Source organism: Sceloporus occidentalis, unplaced genomic scaffold, assembly GCF_023333645.1.
Source record: "Sceloporus occidentalis isolate IW3139 unplaced genomic scaffold, rSceOcc1.0.p SCAF_3, whole genome shotgun sequence".
In the NCBI taxonomy this organism is placed as follows: Eukaryota; Metazoa; Chordata; class Lepidosauria; order Squamata; family Phrynosomatidae; genus Sceloporus; species Sceloporus occidentalis.
In genome coordinates this window covers 15,779,476-15,806,887 of record NW_028316983.1, presented here as the reverse complement: position 1 = coordinate 15,806,887, position 27,412 = coordinate 15,779,476, and the positions used below count along the sequence as shown (strand labels likewise).

At 42.0% G+C, this 27,412-nt stretch overlaps 1 protein-coding gene across 1 annotated transcript in view; it reads left to right on the top strand.

The window, feature by feature from the left end:
• The first annotated feature begins 1,620 nt into the window (after window positions 1-1,620).
• CDH26 (cadherin 26) overlaps window positions 1,621-27,412 on the top strand; it is a 48,617-nt gene continuing 22,825 nt past the window's right edge. Inside the window, exons 1-6 of the mRNA XM_089513324.1 lie at window positions 1,621-1,668; window positions 19,726-19,836; window positions 20,203-20,325; window positions 21,934-22,095; window positions 24,728-24,875; window positions 25,668-25,834. Of these exons, the coding sequence (XP_089369450.1) occupies window positions 1,621-1,668; window positions 19,726-19,836; window positions 20,203-20,325; window positions 21,934-22,095; window positions 24,728-24,875; window positions 25,668-25,834 (759 nt within the window). The remainder of the gene's footprint in view (window positions 1,669-19,725; window positions 19,837-20,202; window positions 20,326-21,933; window positions 22,096-24,727; window positions 24,876-25,667; window positions 25,835-27,412) is intronic.

Genomic DNA, 27,412 nt, shown 5'->3' with positions numbered 1-27,412 from the left:
TGGGAGTGCAATTCTTATTTGGGGAAGGCAATGCACTCATCCCCATCCCAACAGCTTAACACCTGCCTGGCCTCACCTCACTCTTAGGGTGTGTCTGCACTTTAGAAATAATATGGTTTGAAACTGTTAACTGCCATGCCTCCGTCTTGCAGAGTCTTGGGATTTGTAGTTTACTGTGAGACACCTGCACTCTTTGGTAGAGAGAGCTAAAGACCATGTAAAACTACAATTCTTAGATGTAAAGAGATCCTGTGGCACTTTTGAGACTAAAAGAAATTGGCAGCATGAGCTTTCGTAGACTTCAGTCTACTTCCTCAGATGCATCTGGAGTGGAAACTAAACACACACACACACACACACACACACACACCATTGGTATGTGAACGTGTCAATTCAGATTACAAATCCTTTGTGTGTGGAAATGAAGTTACAAATCCTAGAGTTCCATAATTTGGAGCCACAGCATTTAAAGTGGTGTCAAGCTGCATTACTTCTAGTGTGATCAACTCCTATGTTTCTACCGGAGAGAAGCCCTCTCTAGGTATCTCTAGGTCCTCCGGTGCAACTCTGTGGTCAACGTCTGCCAAATACTGACCAAAGAACTGCGTTGGAGGAGCTGCAAATGCCTAGCAGAGTGTTCTCTCTAGGGCGATTATCCCGTGGATGCTTACCATTCATAAATCGCTGGTAAAACGCTCCAGAAGTGCGAAGATGTGATAGCCGGTCGCGCTTCTGAAGCATCCCTGAAATGTCCCCTCACCTCTCCTGTCAGCAAAGTGTTCGTGGAACAGCCATTTCTTCATAACAGATGTTCACGTTATTGAAGAAGTGGCTGCTCTGGGAGCACTTTGACTACGGGAGAAATGAGGGGACGCTTCAGTGACGCTTCAGAAGCGCGAGCAGCTATCACACCTTTGCCTTTTGGGAGCGTTTTGCTAGAGATTTAGCACAGTAAGCCTCGGGTGTGATAATTCCGTTAAATGTCTAGGCCAGCGGTTCTCAATCTGTGGGTGGCGACCCCTTTCCGACGGTCTTAGGAACCAAGGCAAAAATAATGTTATGATGGGGAGTCACCACAATATGAGGCACTGTATTAAAGGGTCGTGGCATTAGGAAGGTTGAGGACCACCGCTCTAGGTCCTTCCGTGTGACTTTTGGTTAAAGTTGACCACTGAGTTGTGCCGGAGGACCTAGAGATTCCTAGAGAGGACAGATGAATCAAAGCCACAAAAGTCAAATGTGGACTAGATGGGTGGGCCAGGCTGAGGCCCCTTGCCTTTCTTTCTCCAGTGGGAAGAGAGTGGGTTAAAAGGGCATATCCCCAGCTGTCTTTTGTTGTTTTTCAAGGGAGTAGCAGCAGGTGGCAAAGGGCAGCCTGGCTGAGGGAAGGCCTGGAGGAGGAGTCACTCCAGATCAGCCATACCTGCAAGGAGTCCTGCTCCCTCCTCCAGGGGCCTCTTAAGGGACTGCAATGCCCACACTCCCCGCAGAACAGAAGGGCTCCAGCTGCACCCAGGCTGCGTGCTTTGGAGCTGAAGATTGGAGCCCCTTCTTATTAGAGCCTCCTAAAGAAAGAAGGAGAGAGAGAGACCTCAGCAGCCAGGCAGGAACGGAGGAACGATGCCGGCGAGGAACGCGTTTGTAACGGCTGCCTTTGCTCTCCTGACGGTGAGTGAAAGGAAATTTCGCTTGGCCCCCTCAGGACCCCTTGCTTTCTGGCCTCGGATGCCCTTTCTAAGGGTGTGTGCGCGACGCGTAAAGAACGGGTTCCTTAGTTACCGTTACATCGCGATCGTTGCTTGGCGAAGCTCTCCAGGGGGTTTCTTGCCAAGTTTCTTCAGTTGGTTGCCATTGCCATCCTCTGAGGTTGAGAGACTGACTTCCAGAGTCTTCTAGGCTACATCCACACTGGAGAAATAACCCGCTTTGGCAGCGCTTTAACTCGTTGTCTGACTTTGCTATGGAATTCTGGGAGTTGGAGTTTGTTGTGGGGCCCAGAGCTGAGCGGAGCTCCGCTCTGGGCCCCACAACAAACTCCAACTCCCAGAATTCCATAGCCTTGAGCCAAAAAAAAAGAGTTAACGCGCTGCCAAAGCGGGTTATTTCTCCAGTGTAGATGCAGCCTTTAAAGCCCAAGGCTCCCCATGGTTATCCCTACTGCCCACTTTCTCCCTAAAACACCAATCTCCCAACCCACAAAGCTTTTTGATCCCTTGAGGATCCTGATCATCCAGCTCCCAAATGCACCCAATGCCTTGTCGCAAGCTTTGGAAGCTCCATCAATAAAGCCTCTATCCCCAAGAGCTCTTGCGCAGTGGTCCTCCATCGATGGCCCTTTAAGAGGTTTTTGTGGACTTCAGTTCCCAGAAGCCCTCAGCCACGTTGGCCAATGGTCTGGGATTCTGGGAGCTGAAGTCCAAAATTCCCTTAAAGAGAGAGTTGTATTCTCTCTCTCTGTCTAGAACAAGTGATCAGTTTTAATAAGGGAGTAGGAATTTCATGGTCACTTTCTTATGGTTTCAGCTGTACTGTGCTTTTAAACTGGAAGCCGCTTTGAGTCCCAATTTTGGAGGGAAAGCAGGATATTATTAGTATTATTAAATATGTACTACATTATATATATATAATATACATTACATATAATGTATTACATATTTAATAATACTAATAATATCCTGCTTTCCCTCCAAAATTGGGACTCAAAGTGGCTTACAATTTAAAAACAGTGTGTGTGTGTGTGTGTATAAGTATGTAAGACATTTTAAGGTATATTTATATACATTACAAAGAATGTATTATATATTTAATAATAATAATATCCTGCTTTCCCTCCAAAATTGTGACCCAAAGTGATTTACAATTTAAAAGCACAGTATGTATATGTCTCTCTCTCTCCCCCTCTCTCCCCCTGTGTGTGTGTGTGTGTGTGTGTGTATACACACACACACACACACACACACACATATATATCTTATGATATAATATAGTACAGTGGTCCCCAGACTGTGCCCTTTATTATTATTATTATTATTATTATTATTATTATTAAACTTTATTTCTAAAGCGCTGTAATTATACACAGCGCTGTACAAAGTCAGTAAAATTAGAGAGAATATAAAAGCGTACCCAAGGCGTACATTCTAAGATAATAACAATTAAAAGAGGAATAGATAAAATTACCATATAGAAAAGAAAAAAACAAATTAAAAACATCAAATATCAAAGAAATCACATCACATCAAATATTGTCAGACAGCCAGATGACAATCACAAATTCCCTGAGAACGCTTCCCTAAACAATATGGTTTTCAGCTCAGCCTTAAAGCTGGTTAGGAAAGTGATGAACCGTGCATGCAGAGGAAGAAGGTTCCAGGAATGAGGGGCAGCAAGAGACAAGGGACGGATCCGGGATGGGGCAGAGGAGATCCTGGGTTGAGAGAGGAGACTTTGGCTATCAGAGCGGAGAGTGCGAGTAGGGATATAGGGAGAGAGAAGATCGGTTAAATAAAGAGGGGCCAGCCCATGCAGGGCTTTAAAGGTGAGTAGCAAGAGTTTGTACCTGATGCGGAAAGGAAAAGGGAGCCAGTGAAGGGAGGACAACAGAGGGGAGACATAATCATAACGGCGAGCGAGTGAAATAATGCGTGCAGCTGAATGCTGAACAGAAATTAATGGGTGGAGATGAGAGAGGGGAAGCCCTGCCCAAAGGAGGTTACAGTAGTCTAGTCGTGAGACCACTAGGGCATAGACCAATGTCTTTGCGGTAGAAGCTGAGAGATATGAATGGATTTTGGCGATATTGTAGAGAAAGAATCTGCAGACTTTGGCTGTAGTCTGGATCTGAGGGATAAATGACAAAGAGGCGTCAAATATGAAACCAAGACTGCGGGCTTCCTGGACCGGCTGGATATAGATGTTATTGACAGAAATAGAAAAGGAGTAGTGAAGGGTGGGCTTAGGAGGGAAAACAAGACATATTGAGCTTCAGGCGCCGATGGTGCATCCAGTGGGAGCCAGCTGTTAAACAGGATGACACTTGCTGCTCTAGCTCTGGCAAAAGATTAGGGGTGTAAAGGTACAGTTGGGTATCATTGGCGTACAGATGGTAGGAGAAACCAAAAGAACTGATAAGTTTGCCAAGGGAGAGTGTGTATAAAGAGAACAGAAGGGGACCCAAGACAGAGCCCTGAGGAACTCCAACAGATAAGGGGACAGACGACGAGGTCTGACCACCCGAGACCACTGAAAAAGATCGATCTGACAAGTAAGATGTGAACCAATCGAGAACAAGGCCTGAGAAACCAAGGTCAGAGAGTACATCTATTAGGAGACAGTGGTCCACGGTGTCGAAGGCCGCAGACAGATCGAGTAGGACAAGGATAGAATAAAGGCCATTCACCTTGGCCCGCAAAAGATCATTCGAGATCTTAGTAAGGGCCGTCTCTGTGGAGTGCCGTGGGCGAAAACCAGACTGGAAGGGATCCAGAATGGAGTTGGTTTCAAGAAACTCAAGACAGCGTGAATAGACAACTCATTCCAACACCTTAGAGAGAAAAGGAAGAAGAGAGATTGGGCGATAGCTAGCCAAGGAAGAGGGGTCGAGAGAGGGTTTTTTCAGGATAGGGGAAACTAAGGCATGTTTGAAGACTGAGGGGAAGGAACCCGAGGAGAGAGAGAGATTGAAGATATAGAGGAGGGAGGGTAACAAAGAGGGGGCTATAGAGATTAGAAGACGAGAAGGAAGTGGGTCAAGAGAGCAGGTGGTGGGTTTTGATGAGTTCATCAGCAAAGAGAGTTCTTCCAAAGAAACAGGAGGAAACACAGAGAGTTTATTAGTAGGAGGGGCGAGGAGATTAATGGTGGGAGCCAAATCATGAGGAGTTAACTCAGAACGAATGGTGGTGATCTTTGTAATGAAGTAATTGGCGAAGTCGGAGGGAGAAAATAATAGAGAGACAGAGGGAGGAGAGGGTTTTAACAGTGTATTGAAACAGGAGAACAAGCGCTGCGGGCGCCTCTCGTTGGTGCAGATCAATGATTTGAAGTAGTCTTGTTTTGCCATCGACAGGGCGCGTGAAAAGGATAAAAGAATGAACTTAAAATGGATAAAGTCGGCCCACTCCCTGGACTTTCTCCAGAGACGTTTGGCTGCTCGGGAGCAGGACCGGAGAAATCTAACAATGGGAGTGATCCAGGGCTGAGGCCTAGTCATAGAGGAAGAGGAGGACACGCGCATAGATAGTGGGGCAAAGCTGTCAAGAGTTGAAGAGAGAGTAGAATTCAGTAAAGACATAGCTGAGTCAGCAGAGTCCCCAAGATTGAGAGAAGCGAAGGATGAGTCCAAGGACTGAGTGAGATGGTTAAGGTTAAGAGAATGAAGATCGCGGAACTGGCGGAGGACGGTATGACAGGGAGGTGGGATGTAGGTAAGAGTAAAGGAAAGTAGGTGATGGTAAGATAGTGGAAAATCAGAGGCTGAGTAGTCGGACACGACACACTTGGAGGGGAGAACTGAGTCAAGACAGTGACCAAGGGAATGGGTTGGAGAGTTGGAATGGGGTTGAAGACCGAAGGAAGCTAAGAGAGAGCTGAAGCGAGAGGTTGAGGAGTTCTTGGGGTCGTCAAGGTGGATGTTAAAGTCACCTAAGATCAGGGAGGGGACAGTATCTGAAAGAAAAAATGTCAACCAAGACTCGAAATCGGTGAGAAACTGAGACGCTGAACCAGGAGGACGATAGATGATGGCAACCCGAAGTTGCAGAGGAAAAAAGAGTCTAATGGAGTGTAATTCAAATGAAGAGAAGGAATTGCTGGGGGGTGGAGAGAGAACCTGAAACTGGCAGGACTTTGATAATAAGATGCCGACCCCTCCGACCCTTTAAGAAATTTTGGACTTCAGCTCCCAGAATTCCAGACTATTGGCCAACATGGCAGAGGCTTCTGGGAGCTGACGTCCAAAATCTCTTAAAGGGCACAGTTTGGGGACTACTGATAGAATATATAATAATGATGATGATAATGATAGTGGTAATGATAATAATAGATTCTCCCGCACATGCGACTAAGGTCCAAAATACACTGCAGAAATAATCTATTTTGAGACTGCTTTACCTGCCCTGGCTCAGTGCTAGGGAATGCAGGGAAGTGTAGTTTATTGTGCCACCAGAGCTTTCTGACTGAGAAGGCTAAATGTCTCACAGAACTACAGTTCCCAGAATTCCCTAGCACTGAACTAGGGCAGGCAAAGCCGTCTCAAACTGGATGGTTTCTGCAGTGTGTTTTGGACTCAAGTCTGCCTCTTCCCCAAGATACCAGTATTCATGGGCTGTGCTGGAACATCCTGAGTCTCTTTGTGTTCTTTGGGGGTGCAGAGTGAGATGGGGTTAATTTCTAGGGGCTGCGCAGTTTCTTTTGTTAATCTGGGCTCTGGAAGTTGCTCAAAGTTAGACTTTAGAGTGGGCCTGGCTGCTCTGCTTTCTCTCAAAGACAGACAGGCCCCTCTTGCTTTGTGCGCTGGTGGTCTGAACCTCTTCACTGCTGTTTTTGAAATTCCAAGGTTGAGCCTTGGAAACACAAGCTGGCCAGCTATCCTAACTGCAAAGGGGGACAAGGCACCCCCCAAAAATGTAGGACCTTCAAGAAAAAAATGGAGGGCCCAAACCACTCATATTCATGTGATGTCGAAGGCTTTCATGGCCGGCATCCATAGTTTATTGTGCGTTTTTCGGGCTATGTGGCCATGTTCTAGAAGAGTTTACACCTGACGTTTTGCAGGTATCTGTGGCTGGCATCTTCAGAGAATGCTGGCATGGAAGTGAGTGGGGGACATGTATACTGTGTGACTCTAGGTTGGGAGGAGTGATTTCCATTGTATTGTTCTGTTGTTGAATGGCAAGGCCTCAGGGTGGGAGGATATGCAAGGAGGATTTCTGTCTGCTTAGTGGTCCATTGTCTTTTCATTTGCATTTTGTTGAGTCACACCAAAATTAAGACTCGGCAAAATGCAAATGAAAACCACCCAGGATCAGGGTTTTTCCCAGCAGACAATGGACCGCTAATTAAGCAGACAGAAATCCTCCTTGCATATCCTCTCACCCCGAGTAGGGTTGCCATAATTGTCCACTATTACCAGGGACAAAATGTAGGACAAATTCGAGACCAAACTGTATGACAACTGCAGGACAAAACTCAGCCAAAAATCTAGGACATTTAAGGTCCTCCATTTTTCTTAAATGTCCTACATTTTGGACTGAGAGTTGTCCTACAGTTTGGTCTAGAATTTGGTCCACATTTTGTCCCTGGTAATAGTGGACAATTATGGCAACCCTAAGTCCCCGAGGCCTTGCCATGCAAAACCAAAACAATACACAGATTAACATGGAAATCACTCCTCCCAACCTAGGGTCCCACCATATACATACACATACAAAAGCAGTCAAGTACATTACAGAACCCACTTTCTGTGTGGGTTATTTTTACGTTAATGCTCAATCCTCCTGACATCGTGTGAAAATAATCCCACTTTTTCAGGATTTTCTCACTTTATGTGCACTTTAGTGCATGATGTCTTGTGAAAACGATCCTGCTTTTGCAGGATTTTCCCATTTTAAATCCTGTTTCTGCACAGGATAAATCCTGTGTGATAAACTCTTAGGGCAATAAGTGCCCCAAAACAAGTCACCAATTTTTTTCATTGTGGAATAAGAATCTGACTCCACTAGTGTGTGTTCTGGCCACTCCAGTACATGGACAGTCAATGTCAGTCATTCAAGTATTAGAAAAAGGAGAGCTTTGTTTATTTTGACTTGATTATGTTGAATGTAGGCCTGAGGGCAGGGAACTGTCAAATTAAGAATTTCTAAGTTGCTTTGAGAGCCTTATTGGCTGAAGGGCAGGATACTAATACGCTAAATAAATAAATATAATGGGAAAAATAGAATTGTATCATTACGCCTGATTGACAAGGAGCAAGAAGACCTTTGGACTGAAGCCAGGGACATTGGAGATTATCAGATGGAGTGGAGGGGGGAAGAAAAGGCAAAATGGCGGGATAATTGTGCAATCGCACAGAGGATTTTCAGACAATGTCCCACTCAGTCAAGATCATCTCCTAGGAATAACTGGCAATGCTCAAGCAACAAACCATTCATGGGGAATTCCTGTGAATGGCTTCTCAGTAGTGTGACTGAAGCGCGATTGGCAGTGGGCAAAAGCTAGTTGTGTTTCATTCACACTATTGGGGAAGCAATGTGAGATCTTTAAACTTTAAATGGGTTGAAGGAAGCAAGCCAGGATCATTCCAATTTAAAGGGACTGCAGAAGCAACCTGGGATCTTTAGACTTTAAAGGGACTGTTCACTTCCACTTTTAAATGCCTCTGTTGTTGCAGTGTTACAATTTGTACAATGTCCCTTTCAGTCCTTCCTCTTATGTATTGTCTGCCACTGCCTTGATTCCACCCCCCCCTTTCCATTTTGCTGGGGGAGAAATGAAGGTGGGGGAAAAATAGAGGTGGAGGTTTGTTAAAGCAAAAGAAAAGAACTTTTTTTTTTGTGAAGCTGATTTTTGAGATGTAGCACATTTATAACATGTTTAGCACATTTAAGAAGGAGCTGTACTAAACAAGTAACCCAGGATCTTTAAACTTCAGAGGGACTGCTGGAAGCAGCCCGGGTTTAAAGGGAGGCAAGGATGCATGCACAAAATGATCAATGCCAATGTACTAATGAATCATTCACGGGTATGTGTGAAAAGCAACCCTACTATTCTTTGGCTTTTAAGTTTCTGAATTTTGCAAAAGCGAGTGTGTGTGAAACTATTGAGCGCTATAGCGCTACTATTGCCTTTTGTTTTCATTACCATGATTATTGCTGAATTGCCTCTGGTGTGATAATCTCCATTGTCAGGGAAGAATGCAAAAAGACATTATCTGTAGCCAAAAAGAAAGAAAAGCCTTGATGGATGACAGGTTAAACTCTTCAAGCAGTGAGAAGCAAAAGTAAAAGGTGGCAGAAACTGAGTCAGAATCCTGAATGCAATTGTTCATTGACTTGTGTACAGGGACAAAAAGAACTACTATAATAATACAATGTGACAGCAACAAAAAAGGGAAGGAAAGAAACCTTTTCCACAATATCTGAGAAACCAAAGAGAAATTTAAACCAAGAGTGGGGATGCTGTATGACTAGCAGGGGAACACATTATATGACCAAGAAGAAGTGAAAAGAAGATGGAAACAATAAATAGAAGAACTATATAAAAGAGACAAAAGGATGACAGATTCATTAAAAAAAGAACCATATGAAGATGAACCTCCCATTTTAGAAAGTGAAGTGGAACCCAGAGCACCTGGGAGAAGTAAATCACCTGGAATAGATGGCATACCAATAGAGCTGCTTCAGTCTACAGAGACAGAATATACTCTAGTTCTAACTAAAATCTTTCAATGTATATGGAAAATAAAACAATGATCTACAGACTGGAAACACACAATATATATTACAAACTCCACAGGACCATTTCATTATATTTCCATGCAAACACAGTAATATTCACAATTTTATAACAAAGACTTTTATCATATATGGTGTGAGAAATGCCAGACGTCCAAGCTGACTACAGTTGAGCATTAAGAAAACAAAAATAATGTCCAGAGGTATTTACATAACTTCAAAGTAGATGATGGAGACATTGATATTGTTCAGGATTTTCCATACTTTGACTCAGCCATTAATCAATATTAATCAATATTCTCTTCAATATAGTTAGGTCTAGTTCTAATCTTAATTTTCTACCTCATTGTAGTTATCTTAATAAAGATTAGCTTTTTTACTTATATGAGAACACAGACTCAATGTGATTGCATTCCCAGCAAGCTCTTTAACCAGTCTGATAGCCACATTTGTGCATGCTGTGAAATTCTGCACTCTACTATCGGAAATTTTGCAGTTGTTTGAAGTCTGTGGTGGACAGAGCCAAGCCATGTTCTCTGCTTAACTAGCATAGTCCTGGGTAATACATGTGGGATTAATTTTGAAGATATAAAAGATTTATAAAGGGAAAAAATATAAAGATTTATTCATTGACTTTCTTTGCGTAACCATGGTATGGGTTGTTCAAGCCAGTAATGGAATGTTTAAATAACCATTAAATAAGAGAGGCTAGATGGAGCTCATTTTACAAACAGTGCTTTAGAAATCAGGATATATGATATCATACAGATAATGTATTACCCTGACAATGAGCCTTGGGTTTCTGGCAGATTCTGGTGCTCAATATTTATGCTGCTATCAGATTCAAAGTAACAAATTTAAATATTTGATCTGCTGAATGAATCACTGTTCAAGTTTTATTATGAGTAAAGCTGAAGATCTGATTTATATGAAAGTACATATTGGAGTCAAGTGAAGCTCTCTGTATAGACACTCAGTCCTACGTTGAGTTTTTAAATTAAGATTTGTAATCAGTTTCTTTATTTTTTAATTATATTTTTATTAATTTTTAAAAATAATAATAAAATATTAATTTTGAAACATAGTAATAAAATCTTACACAGTCATGTCTTCAGCACAATGCTAGCCGCAAAAGGATATGTATATATGTCTACATCCATCCATCCATATATACATAAAAATACTGATGGATTTTTACTATATGCAGCAAAACATATAAAGTTTATAACTTCCCGTCATTTCTCATTGGCTGAGAGAGATAATTATTTTCCTTTGTGAACCTCTTTTATACTAACATACCTATCTTAAATATTTTGCATTTTTCTTAATCTGTTAACTTTCCATAAAATAATACAAAAGATTATTACCATATAGTATTGCTAATAATATGTTCTCTTGTTTGTCATCTAATTAGTCTGTATTAGTCTGTATTGTATCTATACATACTTTATTTCTTTTTATTATCACACTTAATATTTAAATAAAAGATTTCCTCAATCAATATAGTATTTTGTGTCTTCTGTTTTGCCTTCAACACTTCTAACTTATTTTTAATCTCCTTCTCCTTTTTTCCTTCTTCCTTCTTCCTTTTTCTTCCTCTTCTTCTTCCTTTTTTCAAATTTTCTCTAATGGAATCCAGTAATCAGTTTCTTTAAAGTTACCCCAGGGGCAAAGAAAGTGCGGGGGCTGCACTCCAGCACCCCCAAATTGTGGATATGATTTGTTTTTTTGGCTTCAAACACTTCCCCCTAATGACTCAAAATGCAAAACACAGTGGTTTTCACCCTAAAACCTGCCTAAATCTCTTAAAATTTCTCAATGTACTAAAAAAAAAAAAAAATTGGCCCATAATCATCCAAAAATGAAACTGGAAGTGACCTGATGTCATTCCTGGTTGTGTGACCAACTGGAAGCATATGGGGATTAAAAAAGTCTCCTGCCCCTCTGCACTTGCCCACCCTTGAGTTATGTGCATACCATTGCCAGTTCAGTTAAGCTTAACTACAAACAATACCGTAGGTTCGAGTTACAACCTGTCAGTCTACAATGACATTTGTTTCTATGGAGCCGTATGAGCAAAGTTCATTTCAGGAACAAATGTGGTAAACAGAAATAGAAAAGGACACTTGTGATCTCAACAGTAGTTGTTCAAGGAGTGGTTTACTCCAATTTGTCTTAACTGTTTTTAAATTGCCTGCTTTTCATGGATACATGATATAATACATATTTTAGTCTTTCAAAATTGTAGTTATTTATTCTTTTAAACAGATTTATTGCAAGTTACCATGAGCTCTTCGGTTATAGCTGGGATATAAATATTTAAGTCAGTGAATGAATAAGTAATAAATAAAAGGATGCCATATAGTTTCATAGAATCATGGACTTGGAAAGGGCCTTATGGACCATGGAGTCCAAGTCCCTGCTCAATGCAGAGGATCTCCAGCTAAAGCATCCCCAGCAGGTAGCTGTCCAGCCTCTTTTTGAAGACATCCAGAGCAGGAGACCTCACCATCTCTCTAGGCAATTGGTTCCAATATTGAGCCACTCCTACTGTCAGTAAGTTCTGATGTTCAGTCAAAATCTACTCTCCTGGGGCAATGCACCACACTGAGAGTAACAATCTAAGGGCCACTTGGAATTCAACAAGTCTTCCTCTTCAAAATGAAAATAATAGAGAAACCACCATGTTGTGCTAAATTCCACTTCAGGAAGAATTCCATACCATTTGAGCACAAAACTCGTGTAATGAAAAAGAAAATGTTTTACCAATTTAGAGTCATTGGCGAATTACAGACCACCCGTTTGGGGCGGCCTGTATCCAGCCCTTTCCCCACCGGATCGGGGCCTCAGCTGCCACAATGGCAGCCTCTGAGGCCCCAATCCGCCGCTTTCCAGGCTGCGGGGAAGCGGCAAAAGGCTGCTTCCCTGCGGCCTGGAAAGGGGTGTCCTTGGGGCTTCAAGCCCAAGGACACCCAGCGGTGGCGGGGAGGAGGAGAAAGGGGCCGCTTGGCCCCTTTCTGCTCTGCGTCGCTGGTGCAGCCATGTAAAGGCTGTGCCCAGTGACGCAAAGGTGGAAGGAGCTCCAAAACGGAGCTCCTTCTGGGGCTGCGGAAAGGGCGCCCCAGGCGCCCTCGCACGGCCCCAGTACATCACTTTCACGCCACCCCGTTTGGAGGCGGCGTGGTCATGACATAGCAATGGTGGACCCCGTGTGGAACGAGTGCCACCATTTTGTACGGACCCAGTCTGTACTAGGGTTAGGGGCGTCAGGAAGTGACGCCCCTTCGTAACCCTAATACGTCCCTTCCTAACCCTAATATGCACTATAGGCGCGTCTGTAACGCGCCATTGTTACATTTTTACATATTAGTGACTTTAAAAAGCTCCTGCTAATTGATTAGATTGATGCAGTTACTGGCTCATGTTTCAAGCAGGAAACAGCCCTTCTTTAACCTTTGTAGAAAAGGCTGAAGGGAGAACTTTGTTTTTGTTGAGAGATTAACTGCATTCTTGCAAAAAGAAGTGAAGGACTGTCCTATGATATGCCTTGAAAGAGTCAACAGAAAGTGGTTTTAAATTAAGTCTGATATGCACCACTTGACATGAATAGGCATGTTGTATTTCCCAATTCTTAGGCTCCATAGTAGTCTCTTCATTTGCAAGAGGTGAATAATAATTTAAGTGATGCTTAATATGGAATGATAGTGCATAGCATACCACCCAGAGGGATGAGCTTAACCGTTATTATCACTAATTTCTCCACCCTTCTTCACCTTCCCCAAACTGCTGTTCAAAAAACAAAATACAAGGGTGCGGGGAGCACATAGCACAAGGATCATTCTTGTAGTACCAAATTATTAGGCATGAAATTATATTCAGATATGTGATCTAAATTAATACAGCCATTGTCCTGATTTGGCAGGGACAATGAGTTAATCCTCTAGTGTCTTACACTTTCAGCTGCTTTAAAAATGTCCCATTTTTCCTCTCCTCCTCCTGCTTTCCTCCTTTATCCTCAGCTTACTTTAGTTGCTGAAAACAATTGCAAAACGCGAAAGAGCAAAAATAGTTTGCACTCAATTAGCTCAGAAGGTGGGAGAGGAGGAGGTGGAATATTGCCCTTCTCAGTAGGCTCAGGCAAAAGCAAACTGCTGCCCCCTCTCCTAGCTTGTTTGCCCTTCCTCATTAACACCATATTCTGATATTGTTTTGCCACAGCCACTCATGTCCCTGTGAAATGTTGGAGGGAGTGTTCTGCTTTTCATTGTCTTTTCCTAGATCTTTAAAGTGGAAATAATAGAGACAAGACAAATTTATTGCTGGGACAAATGATGTATGCCATGTAGCCTGTTAAATTCTGTAAAAATATATAAATACTTAATATTGTGTGCTTCCAGACAAGCCTTTTTTTCTATGTATTTGCCACACAGAATCCTGAAAATCAAAATAGCATCATCTTCAGCTTGCAAACATCCTGTATCCCCCACCTTTTTTCCCCTAGCCTTTATTTTCACATAATTCTGTTATAGTGTAAAAACTGCAAATAGCTGCCCAATGTAATTTAATTGGTAACATGATGAACATCTGTCCTAATGTTTCCAGACTGAAAATTGGAGGGGGCTCCTGTACCTGTAAGACTGTATAGAAAAGGGCATTTCAGCCCAGGCTGCTTCTCAATCAAGTGCAACCAGGCAAACGAGCAACATCTCCTGAAATTCCCTTTTCTACTCAACCACTAAAAGCACAGGAGCTACCTCCAGGTATTAGTTTGGCAATTCTAGCCTTGAGAAGTTGTGCCTAGAACACAGGTAGGGATAGTGTGACCCACATATGCATGCAGCTTCCAGGGCCATTTTGTGGTCCTGCAGCCCTCAGTTTTTGAATGTTTGGTCCCACATTCCATGAGCCAATTTCAAAATGCTGTTTGCCTTTGTAAGCTATTTTAAGCTCCTTTTCCTACAAGAAGTGACCCAGAAGTTTACTTTTAGGTGACTTTGTGTTGGGGAAAGCGGCCTTAAAATATGTGATCTAAAACATGAAACAATTGGCTCACCCCTTACATAGCCCTTGCAGGCAAGACTCGGGGGCAGGGGGCAATGTGATCTCTTAAATGTCAACAGTTGTCTGACCTAGAAGAACTTCTGATCTCACCTTTGTGCGCGAGCTTACTGAAATGTGATTTGGGCTGTAGGTGGGTCTTTGGTAATGCATTGGGTCCGTTGTATCCACTGAAGTTTGGTTCCAAGACCCTGATGGATACCAAAATCTGTGGATGCTCAAATCCCATTAAATACAGTGGCATAATAAATGGTGTTACTAATTTAAAAAATAAACCAGCAAAATCAAGGTTTGCTTTTTGGAATTTATATATTTTTAATAATTTCAAGCCATGGATGATTGAGTCTGTGGATAAAGGATCTGTGGCTATGGAGGGCCAACTGTGTGAAGAAGGTTTTTATTCTTGTTTAGATTTTTTATTCTAGAACTGAAAAATGCTCTGAGGCCTTGTGTCCATTTTTGAAGACATCCACCCTTCCTACTCTCAAGTAGGGTTGCCATAATGGAGTACCTCGAAACCGGGACAAATGTAGGACAAGGTTTGAAAATGTAGGATATTTTTTTTTTAATTTCCTGGCTAGGAAATTAAAAAAAAAAAGTCCTAGATTTTTAAACCTTGTCCTCCTCCTCCTCCTCCCGGCCTGGGAAGGAGCCTAGGCCGGCTCCCAGGCCAAGAAGGGCGAGGGGAAGCCTGGCATCGCGGCGATCGCCGCGGTGCCAGGCTTCCTCCTCCTCCTCCCGGCCTGGGAGGGAGCCTAGGCCGGCTCCCAGGCCGAGAAGGGCGAGGGGAAGCCTGGCATCGCGGCGATCGCCGCGGTGCCAGGCTTCCTCCTCCTCCTCCCGGCCTGGGAGGGAGCCTAGGCCGGCTCCCAGGCCGAGAAGGGCGGGGGGAAGCCTGGCATCGCGGCGATCGCCGCAGTGCCAGGCTTCCTCCTCCTCCTCCCGGCCTGAGAGGAAGCCTAGGCCGGCTCCCAGGCCGGGAAAGAGGCGGAGGCTGCTCCTCATCGCGGCGATCGCCGCAAGGGGAAGCGGCCTGCTCCTCCTCCCGGCCTGGGAGGAAGCCTCAGCAGGCTCCCAGGCCGGGAAAGAGGCAGGGGCCGCTCCTCATCACGGCGATCGCCGCGGTGGGAAGCGGCCTCCTCTTCCTCCCTGGCCTTGCGGAGGCCTTGGAGGACCCCGCGGTCGGAGCTCGCTGGGGCCCGGGAGGGAGCGTCTCCGCGGCTGGAGCTCCAACCGCGGAGAGCCTTCCCAGGCCTCAGCAAGGCCTTGGAGCCGCCGTGGGGCCTGAGGTGGCTGCGGTGGGTGGGGCCGTCCCGGTTTGGGCGCCAAACCGGACCGGGACCGGGTTGGCCCCTTCCAAACCGGGATTGTCCCGCCCCCCGGCGGGATATGGCAACCCTACTCTCAAGGGTATCCTTATTCTGCCCCACAAAGGGGTGTGTTGTCTCTCCTTGAATCCTCCAAGAATGGGAGTTCATCTTTTAAATACTTCACAGTCTCTCCTGCACTGTTTAGTTCCCAAAGTACCCATTATACAAAAACAGAAGTAGACAGGGTGGAAAATTAGCCCATGGAGCCAGAGCAGTTTCCCACCTCTAATTTAAACATCAGCATCTCTCCTCCTCCCACTGTTTTCTCATTGTACATGTGCCAAAGTTGGTGAAGCAGTTTTGAGGTGGATGGGCACACAGACACCTGCAACATTATCTTTAGAGATAGGAATGCAATGCAACAACAGTAGTTCATTCTTTATTGTGCCCAGAATCTGGTAATTTGTAGCTCAGTATAAAGAAAATGAACATTAACAACAACAACAACAACAACAATAATAATATGTTTTATTTATATACCGCTATTCCAAAGATCATAGCAGTGAACAGCAAGTAAGCTAATTTGCCCCCAACAGTCTGGGTACTCATTTTAGCGACCTCAGAAGGATGGAAGCCTGAGTTGAACTTGGGCCCTTTTGCTGGTCTTGAACTCGCAACCTTGTGGTTTCGAGTGAATGGCTGCAGTACAGGCATTTACCCACTGCACCACCAGGCCATGCCATGCCTTTTGTTTCCTTTCCGCTAATGGGTGGTTTCAGGTCTGTTATAGGACTTGGATCCCACTCTGACTGTCATGACTGCATCCCACAGTATCCTAGGATTTATAGTTTGTGCAGGCATTATTGCTTTTTGGCAGAGAGTTCTAAGTACCTCATGAAGCTACCCACCAGGAATCTGTAGGATGGAGCCATGACAATTAAAGTGGGGTCAAAGTGGTATAACTATTTAGCAAGATAGACACGTGGGTTATTATTTTAATAGCAGCACTGCTATTTCATCCTGAGATAGCAAGTGCCACAATAAAAAGCGAGACTGAGTGGAAAACTAGTATCTTTAATGGGATGGACATTTGCTTTTCATTGGTGGTGTTTACTGATTGAAAAATAGTAAGAGGTTTTTGTATGCTTTGGTTATACTCTTTCGTAAATTCCTACGGTTATCTGTTTTCTAAGCTGAAAATATCCTGTCTTTTGCTTATCTTATCTGCTTGTGTGGGAAATAAACTGGACCTCTTCACCTGTCCATAATAATAATAAAAAAACCTTTAGGTGGTAAAAGTCCAGGAAAAGAATGGTCTTAGCATGCGGAAGAAAGCAGAGTAAGGCTGAAATGTTTTACCTAGTTTGTTGGGGGTGAGGTCTCATCTACGCTGTAGAATTAATGTAGTTTGATACTGCTTTAACCGCCATGGCTGTGCTATGGAATTGTAGTTTTGTGAGATATTTAGCCTTCCCTATCGGAGAGCTCTGGTACTCCACCAAAGTACAAATGCCAGAATTCCATAGCAGTGAGCCAAGGAAATTAAAGTGGTGTCAAACTGCTTTATTTCTGCAGTGTAACAGCAGCCTTAGGCTGCATCTGCAGAATTAATTCAGTTTGGCACAACTTTAACTACCATGGCACAATGTTATGGAATTCTGGAATTTGTAGTTTTGTAAGATAGTTAGCCTTTTCTGTTATAAAGCTCTGGCACCACAAAAACTACAAATCCTAGGATGAGAATAAAAGTTTTGCATCATGAATGGTTATATTGAAAAGGAGATTTCTGCAGATGTAGCTTGCCATGCAGTCAGCTAAAATTTCAATTCTTATGCAACTGTTAAAGGTGCAGGGCTTCTTTTTTTAATGTCTGGCTCAGTGTGGCATTTCTGCAACTACTACAGCCCTAAACCACGTGGGTCTTTAACATCAATAATATTTCTTTCTGTAACCAACATCAGTAATATTTCTTACAGTATCAGAGACAGTAGCTCTCCATATATCACTTACTTGGGAGCATTAGCAGGAGGGTGCTCCTTTCCTAGTGATAGCCTTTCTAGGGGCAAATGTGAACTGAATGCATAGCTCTTGAATTGTATTTGGAACTGGATTACAAAATAATGCAAAGTGAGTCTTCCTTATCCAAAATTCCAAAACCTGAAATATTCCAGAATCCAAAACTGTCCACTTGGATGGTAAGGATAGTGACACCTTTGCATTTTGATGTTTTATCACAGAGCAACTTTGTTTCATGCACCAAAGTATTAAAAATATAGTGTATAAAATTACTTTCAGGCTATGTGTATAATGTGCATATGAAACATAAATGGATTTCCTGTTTAGACTTGGATCACATCTCCAGTTTGCATTATGTATATACAAATATTCCAAAACCCAACCCCCTCCCCTAAATTAAAAAACAACAACAACAGCTTATAGCCCCAAGCATTTTAGATAAGGGACACTCAACCCGTGCTTTAAGCATAGGCAAGATATGATCATAATGTCCAACTCTAGACAATATCCTTGCAGGTACATTCTGTGACTAAATGCAAATTCAGGCCAGCTTTCAAATGTGGGAGCAATTTGTTTTGGGAAATGGAAGCATGGCCACAACTGAAGCCATTTGAACAACCAGTAACTAAACAGCACTACCCAAAGAAATTACATTGCTAAAACAATTTCCAGCATTGGTACAGTGGGCATGAACAGCTCGTAGTCTGAGTGTAGTGGCTAACTAAGTTCCCAGATCTCAGGTCCTGGGCTGCTTTCTTCAATCTTCAAGATAAGGAGAGGAATCTCAGGGCAAGAATACTGTCTTGAAAAGTGTGTATGCTCCTCATTTATTATTAAATGTATTAAACTTAGCATTTTTAAAGAACTTCAGTGGCATATTTTGTGCAACAGTGGTTTATGCTTGACGTAATAATGCTTAATGACATGACCAGAGGTAGCCCCTTGTGACATCAGCATGAATGGTTTCAATGTTGTAGTTTTGGCCCTGAGATTTCCTAGGAGTATATGGGTATGTGCCTGTCACTACCATTTGAACTTCCTCTTTCAATCTGTGGGTGACTAATGGCACAAGAATATTTTAGTGTGAAACAGACAAGGACACCAGGCCATGCCTTTGAGATTAAGCTTTGAGAAATAGAACAGGTTAAACAGCATGCTAAGCCATCACTCAAGCAGGGATAGTTGGCTGCAAAGGACAGTTGTGTTTTTGTAATCCAGAGGGAAACAGTTCTGAGTAAACCTCTCTTGTTGAGATGGATTGATGGGCCGAGAACAGGAAAAACTGGTAACTGACAGAACTGACGCTGGCTAAAAAAAATTCTACAACTTCCAGATGATATATATTCTATATATTTTGCTGTTTTTTTAAAAAAAAATTATTGGGAATTTTATGAAGTAAAAAAAGATACATGCATTCACATCATAATGAACATTCACATCATGCACATTAGCATTGCATTATTCACATTAAGAATCCTAAACATACATTAAACCCACAAAACCCTTCAAACTTAAATAATTTCATCCTAACATTCAAAACATCATTTGTTACTTCTAATGAATGATCTACATCCAAAACATCATTTGTTACATGAAAAGTAACACATGCTATAAATTTTGGAGTGAGTGCCACTGAAGTTGCCAGAAAAGTGGAGAGAGTTTCTTTGCTTTGAATGGTTGTATTGAATTAGAAATTTCAATAAGTTCTGGCTGTTTGCTAGTTGCATGACAATCAACGATGTCTGAAATTCAAAGTAAATAATGAAAAGGTGAATTCATTTGAGAGCAAACTCAGCCTTGCTACAGTAAATGTTCTATTGTCTTGTGGTAACTTTGTCTGGCTTTTCAGCTGAAGGAACTGTATTTAGACAAATATTGGCTAAAATGAGATCCTTACTGTGGCCTTTTCCCAGTCCCTTCAGGTTCTCACCACTAGCAGCTTGGAGCATGCACTGGGTGATAACAGCCTAAGAAAGGTCATCTACAAGAGAAGCAGCCAGGTGAGGTCTTCATTGAATTCTTTAATGAATAACATTTGCTTAATATGTAAATATTTCTTCAAGTCTCATGTTTTATCCCTTGATGGAACTGTAGAATATTGAGTAAAATGGCTTTGTATATTGATGAGGTTGGCCACATCTTACATCTTGAGCCCATAACAGTACATGCATATGGGTTCTTCACTTACATCATATTGCAGAGCAGTGAACAAAAAGAAACCATTACTGATCTTTTTGCTGAAGGCATTCAGGATTGTTTGAAACATGTACAAAACCCCCTCTTGCTTCAGTGTTGTTTTAGAGAAAAGGCATCTTTTCCATGATTTATGTAGGTATTATAATGGAAATGCATTGTTGCCTTTTCAGAAACTGGATCTCAAGCAGTTGGACACTGTGCGTCCTTTGCGTCGCACAAAAAGGAGATGGGTTATTACCACCCTGGAACTTGAGGAAGAAGACAAAGGGCCATTCCCAAAACCTATTGGAGAGGTAATACATTTATAAAAACTGCTTCCTCTTTCTCCTTTTCTTCCTTCTCTAATATCTCCTTCCCATCTTCTAGCAAGTCCTAGAGATTTCTGGTCAACTGCTTTGTATTTCTGGCTGTGATTCCAAAGTCATTTAGCATTCAGTGAAGTAGAATGTAGTCCAGAGATGAGGTTGGTGCAATAAACCTTGATATATATATTTGTTAACTAGAAGATTGAAGATCCAGCATCCAGAGGCAGATGCAAAAAGTGTATGCTTAAACTTTTAAAGCAGAGAACCCCTGAATACACTCTCAGTCTAAGATGCTTTGGCGTGTTACAGACAGGTCCATGAGGCGCTGTCATCGAGCGCGAGGGGCGGTGCTTCCTGACGCTCCTTGCTCCTTGCGCGTAATGACTATGTCAAAATGGTGGTGCCGCATACAGATGGGCGCCACCATTTTGATGTAGCGGACGCTGTGCGTCCGCACGTCACACAGCGGAAGTGACACCACAAGTGCGCGCTTTGGCACTTGCGGCATCTCTTCTGGGCTGCAGGAAGGAGCGTGAAAATCGCGCTCCTTCTTTGCAGCGTCCAGGAACCACGCCGTTTGGCTGCTGCGGTTCCCGGATGCTGCAACCGGCGGTGGCGCGAGACCGCCCCTTCTGGGCGGTCTGTAACGCGCCTCTGTTTTTACTATCAGAATTGAGCTGAATTTGCAGGCCTTTCATTCAGAAGTCCACTCCTGATAACCCAAGGATTTTTGTTTGTTCTTCATGACAGTAACCTTATTTAGATAGAAAAAGTAATTTGGGGAGTCTGACAATGTTGCTGATATGCTCTCTGAAAACTTCCTTTTAGCCACACTTTCTACTGTATAACAAAACTTTAGTCAAAATCTGAAATTATTAAGTATTAATTTATATATCCAGAAGTTTTAGTGTTAAAGGGTAATGGTAATGAAAACTAAGGCCCTGTACAGACCAACCTGAAAGGCCGGCCTGGGGATGGAGTTGGGGCATCACGTCCAGATGATGTATGCCCCGACTCTGCCCCCATGGTGCCATGATGCCACACACAGTTCCACACAGCATGCAGCATCATGGCGCTCCTCTAGCACTGCGTCCAAATGACACAGCACCGAAGGAGCACCATATAGCTGTGCTGCCATGGCTATGGCACCCTTTCAGGGGGGCAAAAAAGAACCACTTTTTGCAGCTCCTTTTTGTGCCCTCGAAAGGCTGGATTGGGGCTGGGGCATGAGGTTGTTGTGGTCCCGATCTGGCTAGGAAAGGGGTGGTCTTTTGAGACTCTGTATTTGTAAAACTCATACAGGAATTAACAATGGAGAAATTTCAGACCTCAGACTCTTTCCTGGTGTATTGTACAGCATGATTTTATATTTTTTTACTTTAGATTAGTTTCACTATAAAATATAATTCCTTAGAAGATCTGTAGAATTAGTTTGGTGTATGTGTGTGTGTTTAAAATGCAACTCATTTGGGGACTGTTTTACTCTTGGCATATTTATCAGAATTTTATTTTAAAAATAAATTAAATAAAATCTTTATACTGAAATTTCACTCTCTTGATGAAAACCTATTCATGACAATTGGTACTGTTTTATAGCTCTTCAATGATGTAGCACAGGATGTGACTGTGAAATATATCATTAGTGGACCAGGTGTGGATGAATTTCCAGAGTTTGGATTGTTTTCTATTGAAGATGATGCGGAGGGACATGTATATGTCCATCGTACCATTGATCGAGAGACCACCCCATCTTTCACGGTATTTATGACTGAGAAAAGCAGTTGAGAAACTGTAAATATTTTATGTACTTTCATCATGTATCAGTTATTGTATGCTTATAATCACTAATATTCTTAAGCATGCCCACCTGGTGAGAGTTTTATGATACCATACATTATTTAGCCATTAATCACAGTTTGTTTTCTAGCAATCCAGTAAATTTCCTATTTGTTCATTAATTATGTTTATACCCCAATTTTACTCAAATGAATTCACAGTCAGAAACATGCATTTCTTTCTTTCCCATTTATCCTTACTACTGCCCCATGTGGTAAGTTAGGCTGTGAGAGAGTGGCTGGCCCACTGATTTTAGTAGCACAGTGGAGACTTAATTCTAAATCTTACAAATCAGTAGACTTTATTACACCGTCAAAAGAGACGAGAGCATAGTGGGATGCTCCCATCAACATTGCGCGATAACATCATGATTATCACACAACTTCATGTGACGTTGTGATTATCTCGTGATTATCCCATGAATGAAGAGGAATCCTAATGCCACTTTTTATTCATGGAAAATCACATTGTGCAGTTATTCATGCGATAATTGTGATGTTGTGCAATGTCGTGCGATGTCGTGTAATAATCATGACATTATTTTGTGATATTGATGGGAGTATCCAGCTATGCTCCCATCTTTTTTTGCTAGTGTGATAAAGTCCATAGTCCAATACCACTATGCAACACTGCTTCACTTTTACTGGGGGGGGGGGGGGGATATGTGTTAGAAAACTAGCACAAACACTTCTAAAGTGAGGCTGTTTAACTGTCTTTGAAACTTTAACATTTCTTTCCTTAATCTTAAATTAAATTTCACTAGCACTAACAGTTTTTTCCACTCCTGTTTTAAAATCAAAATCAAAGTCTCTCTTCCTACTGCTGATTTCAAATCATGTTGCCTGTTATTGCTGAATTATATCAAGAAGAGGTCTTGGACTCTGTCATGCCTTCTGTCTCAAATAGACAAAAAATGAAAACAGATTTTTACTCTCTCTTTTTTCAACTCCCCTACCCACCTCACCTTTTTAAAACAAATTTTAAAATCCAGCTGATTTGAAGTCAAGAATGTAACTATGGCACAATAGCCCAAAAATTCTAATAATTTTTTGCATTTTTTATCCTTTGTGTATCTGTGGGGTGGGGGCCACCTCAGTTTTGGTATTGTTGTTGTTGTGTGCCTTCATATCATTGCTGACTTACGGAGACCCTAGGGTGAAGCTATCACAGGATTTTCTGGGGCTGAGAGTGGGTGACTTGCCCAAGGTCACTCAGTGGGTTTCCATGGCCAAGTGGAGAATTGAATCCTGATGTCCAGTTGCTGTCCACCGCTGAAATCCCTACATCACATTGGATCTCAGCTTTTGGTATATCAATCTTTCATGTTATATGTCTTGCTCACAGCACTGGCTATACCTGAAAGAGAAGTTAAGAAACCAGGATCAACCTCTGAGGTGATAGCTGCCCACTCCTGTATCCAGGGAAGGGGTGCTCCTGGAATTCTGAAGCCTTAGCAGATTGGATTTGCATGGCTGACTCGTGCACTGCACTTCTGACTTCCAATGAATGTCAGTCTATCTAAATATGGATGGTTCAGTCTACAGATGGATGGTTCAGTCTGGGCGATGTCATAAGTCTGTGCCATCCATTTTCTGTGATTTTAAATTCCCACCAAATGTGTATGTAAATTGGGTACATTTTTCCCAATACACATTTTTGTACTTTTTTTTGTCCTGAGAAATACATTTTTAGTACGCATTTTTAAAGCCAAGAACTACATTACAAAATTGAAATGTACAGTATGGAGAAGGCTGCCCAAAGGCCATCTTTATTCTGGTCTTTACTAGTCCTGTCTGCTATGTTTAAAAATGCAGATCAAACAGAATTCTTAACCCCAAGTACATGCCACCATCCATCATTTGCAAGCCAGGTGTGCATTTATTTCAGTGTATATTCATGATTCTTACTCTACATTCCTATAGAGTATGCATATATTCCTAGATTCCTATATGGGTGAGTGTCACATTGAAATTATGGCTACATTGTCTATGATGCTAGCTTTCAAAGCTAGTCTATGGAATATTTGTATTGTTTATTGTTTTGTTTAATTTATGTCTGGCTTTTCTTTCAAGATTGGGTATAAAATGGAATATAGATGAAACGAAATTAGAGCATTAAATAAATTAATATAGGTAGGTTTTTTTATATATGGAGCAATTGGTAGATTCTTAAGGGAGGCTGCTTTTGAGGCTGAAACTGATTGCTTCCAGGGGATAAAATCTAATCCTTATTCCTATTGTAAACAGGTTTTAAAACCTATTTTTTTAAGGGTGGATTTGTTTGCAAGGTAGGCACATTTACTATTCTTATTTATGATGTTAAAGAAGCAAAATGAACTTGCTGGAACATATCCAGTGTTGCACTCCAAACTAAAAAGTCTGAAATAAAATCTCTACTTTTGTTCTTATTGTTGAGGTATTTGGATCTTTATACATTGTAATGTTTATCAGGGTTATCATCTTTGCCATCATGCCACTACCCTGTCATGCCATTTTATGAATGAAATGATTTGTATTATTAGTCTCTAACTCAATTTCCTTGCTCTTCTGTACAGATACGTTTTGATGTTGCAGACAGAAACACTGGAGAAATAGTGGATAGATCTCTTCTGTTCAATGTTGCAATTAAAGATATAAATGATAATGCACCTGAGTTTCCTCAAAAGGAATTTAACATCACGATGAAAGAAAATCACAAGAGAGGTGAGTAATCCCTGAGGTTATGTGTACTTGTAGACAGGAATGATCCTGAGGGCTCATTATCTTCTATGATTGATTTCTCCAGTTTGAGTATTCATGCAAGACCCAAGTATCTTTGTGTGTTGGATGGGGGAAGCACAAGCTGGAGCTCTTTCACACTGCACAATTATAGCACTATGGTCCTGTGGAACCCTGGTATTTGTAATTTGGTGTCGCACGATTGCTCTCTGGCTGAGAATTCTAAATGCTCCACCTTAAACTACAAATGCCAGTATTCTGTAGGGTAGCACCATGGCAGCTAAGGTGGAATCATAGTGCTATAATTGTGCATAATAGGCATTCCACAGTCCCATTTCTTCCATGTGATCTCATGAATCACATCCCAAAGTGTGTCTGATCTAGCAGGGATACCAAAGCTATTTAGTGGATGTTGGGGACTAGGGGACAGAAAAAAAAGTGAAGGGGGAAAAGGGCCTTGTGTTTGGCATTGTTCATGGGCATATTTTCTGTGACCTCATGTTTAAGGGTGAGCCTCTAAGCACTGAAAACTAAAATATTCAAGTGACAAAATTCATTCCTCATTCCTATTCTTCTTGTAGCAACATTGGGAAAGGGAAATCAGAACTTGGAAATGTTTTGATGGACTATAGCTGTCAGGATGCTCTAGCCAACTAGATTCTGGGAGCTGTAAGCCCCTAAAATAACTTTTTCAAGTTCTAGACATAGTTTACTCAGAGACCGAAGTAATATCATGATGTTGCTGACTTCTATAATACTTTATTTTTCTGATTGTAGATGAACTTGTTTTCAACATCACTGCCTTTGATAAAGATGAGGAAGGCACTGAAAATTCTCAAGTGACGTATTCTCTGGTTTCACAGACACCTCATTCAAAACAGTCTCTTTTTACTGTTGATTCTTCCACTGGGCTGATACGTAGTACAGGGTGCTTAGATTATGAGGTAAAGTACTTGTAAGTAAAATCAGTTTTGCTAATCTCCCTGAGATTTGTGTTTTGACACTTGTAATTTCCCAGAAAACTATATTGTCTTCAAGCTCTTGTAGATTCTGTCCACAAACTTTTTATTTATTTCTCAATATTTAAATTAAACGATGCTCTAAGTACAGTACACTCTTTCCTATGACTAATGGTAAGGAACTTCTTTTAGCCTAAGGTTCAAATTCAATTTCAGAAGACTGGTTGAGGTCAAAGGCAAAACAGTGAAACCAAACATACCACCATATTTTAGTTTAAATCTCTTACTGCCAGTAATTCATTGACAGTAGGAGGGTACTACAACATTTTAGAATGGGAAAATCACACAAGATAGGAAGCTTACAAATAATATCATATATAATATAATACAATATATATAATATCATATCTCTTGACCCAATTCCTACTCGTCTTCTAATCTCTATAGCTCCTTCTTTTCTGCCCTCGCTTCTCCATATCTTCAATCTCTCTCTCTCTACAGGCTCCTTCCCCTCGGACTTCAAACATGCTCTCATTTCCCCTATTCTGAAAAAACCTTCTCTTGACCCCTTCTCTTTGTCTAGCTATTGTTCGATTTCTCTTCTTCCCTTTCTTTCTAAGGTTCTGGAACAGGTTGTTTATTCTCACTGTCTTGAGTTTCTTGAAGCCAACTCCATTTTCGATCCCTTTCAGTCTGGTTTCCGCCCAAAGCATTCTACAGAGACAGCTCTCACTAAGATCTCAAATGACCTTTTACAGACCAAGGCTAATGGCCTTTACTCTGCTCTCATCCTTCTTGATCTGTTTGCAGCCTTTGACACCGTTGATCACTGTCTTCTAGTTGATATACTTTCTGACCTTGGGTTCTCAGACTCTGCCCCATCTCGGATTCGCCCCTTTTCACTCGCTGCCCTTTACACCTGGAACCTTCTTCCCCCGTGAGCAAGAGCCATCACTTCCTTAACCAGCTTCAAAACAGAGCTGAAGACCATCCTGTTCAGAGAAGCTTTCCCATAATTGTCGCTTGCTATTTGATGTTCTTTTGGTGCCTGCTTTATTGAACCATTTCCTGTACTGCTATGTACTTTATATGTATTATCCTACTAGAGAGGCAAGCTAGCTCCAACAGGCCTCCCTAGAAGAAGAATAACCATCCTTTATGAAGCCAAGCCTTCCCTCCACTCCATCTGCCTTGGTCCAGGCCTTGGAGGTAGAGAGGAACTGCTGGACCTCATCCTCCTTCCCCACCACCTTTCCCTTCTCCTTTTGTGTCATGTCTTTTTAGATTGTAAGCCTGAGGGCAGGGAACCATCTAATTAAAAAAATTGTTTTATAAATAAAGGTTAATAATAATAAAAGCAGTGTTATCGTTTGGGTGAGCTCAGCAACCCAGAATGGGACCTCAGGAGAAATAGCTTAGATTCCCCGTGCCTGTCGTACACATTGCCAATAGCCAGAGTCTCACAAAGGGATTCTGTGAAAGGGTAGGAGATGTGGATAGAACATTGCTCTTAGGTCATAAAAAACGGTGCCAGTTTGGCCCAGTTAGGAATGAATTACTTGT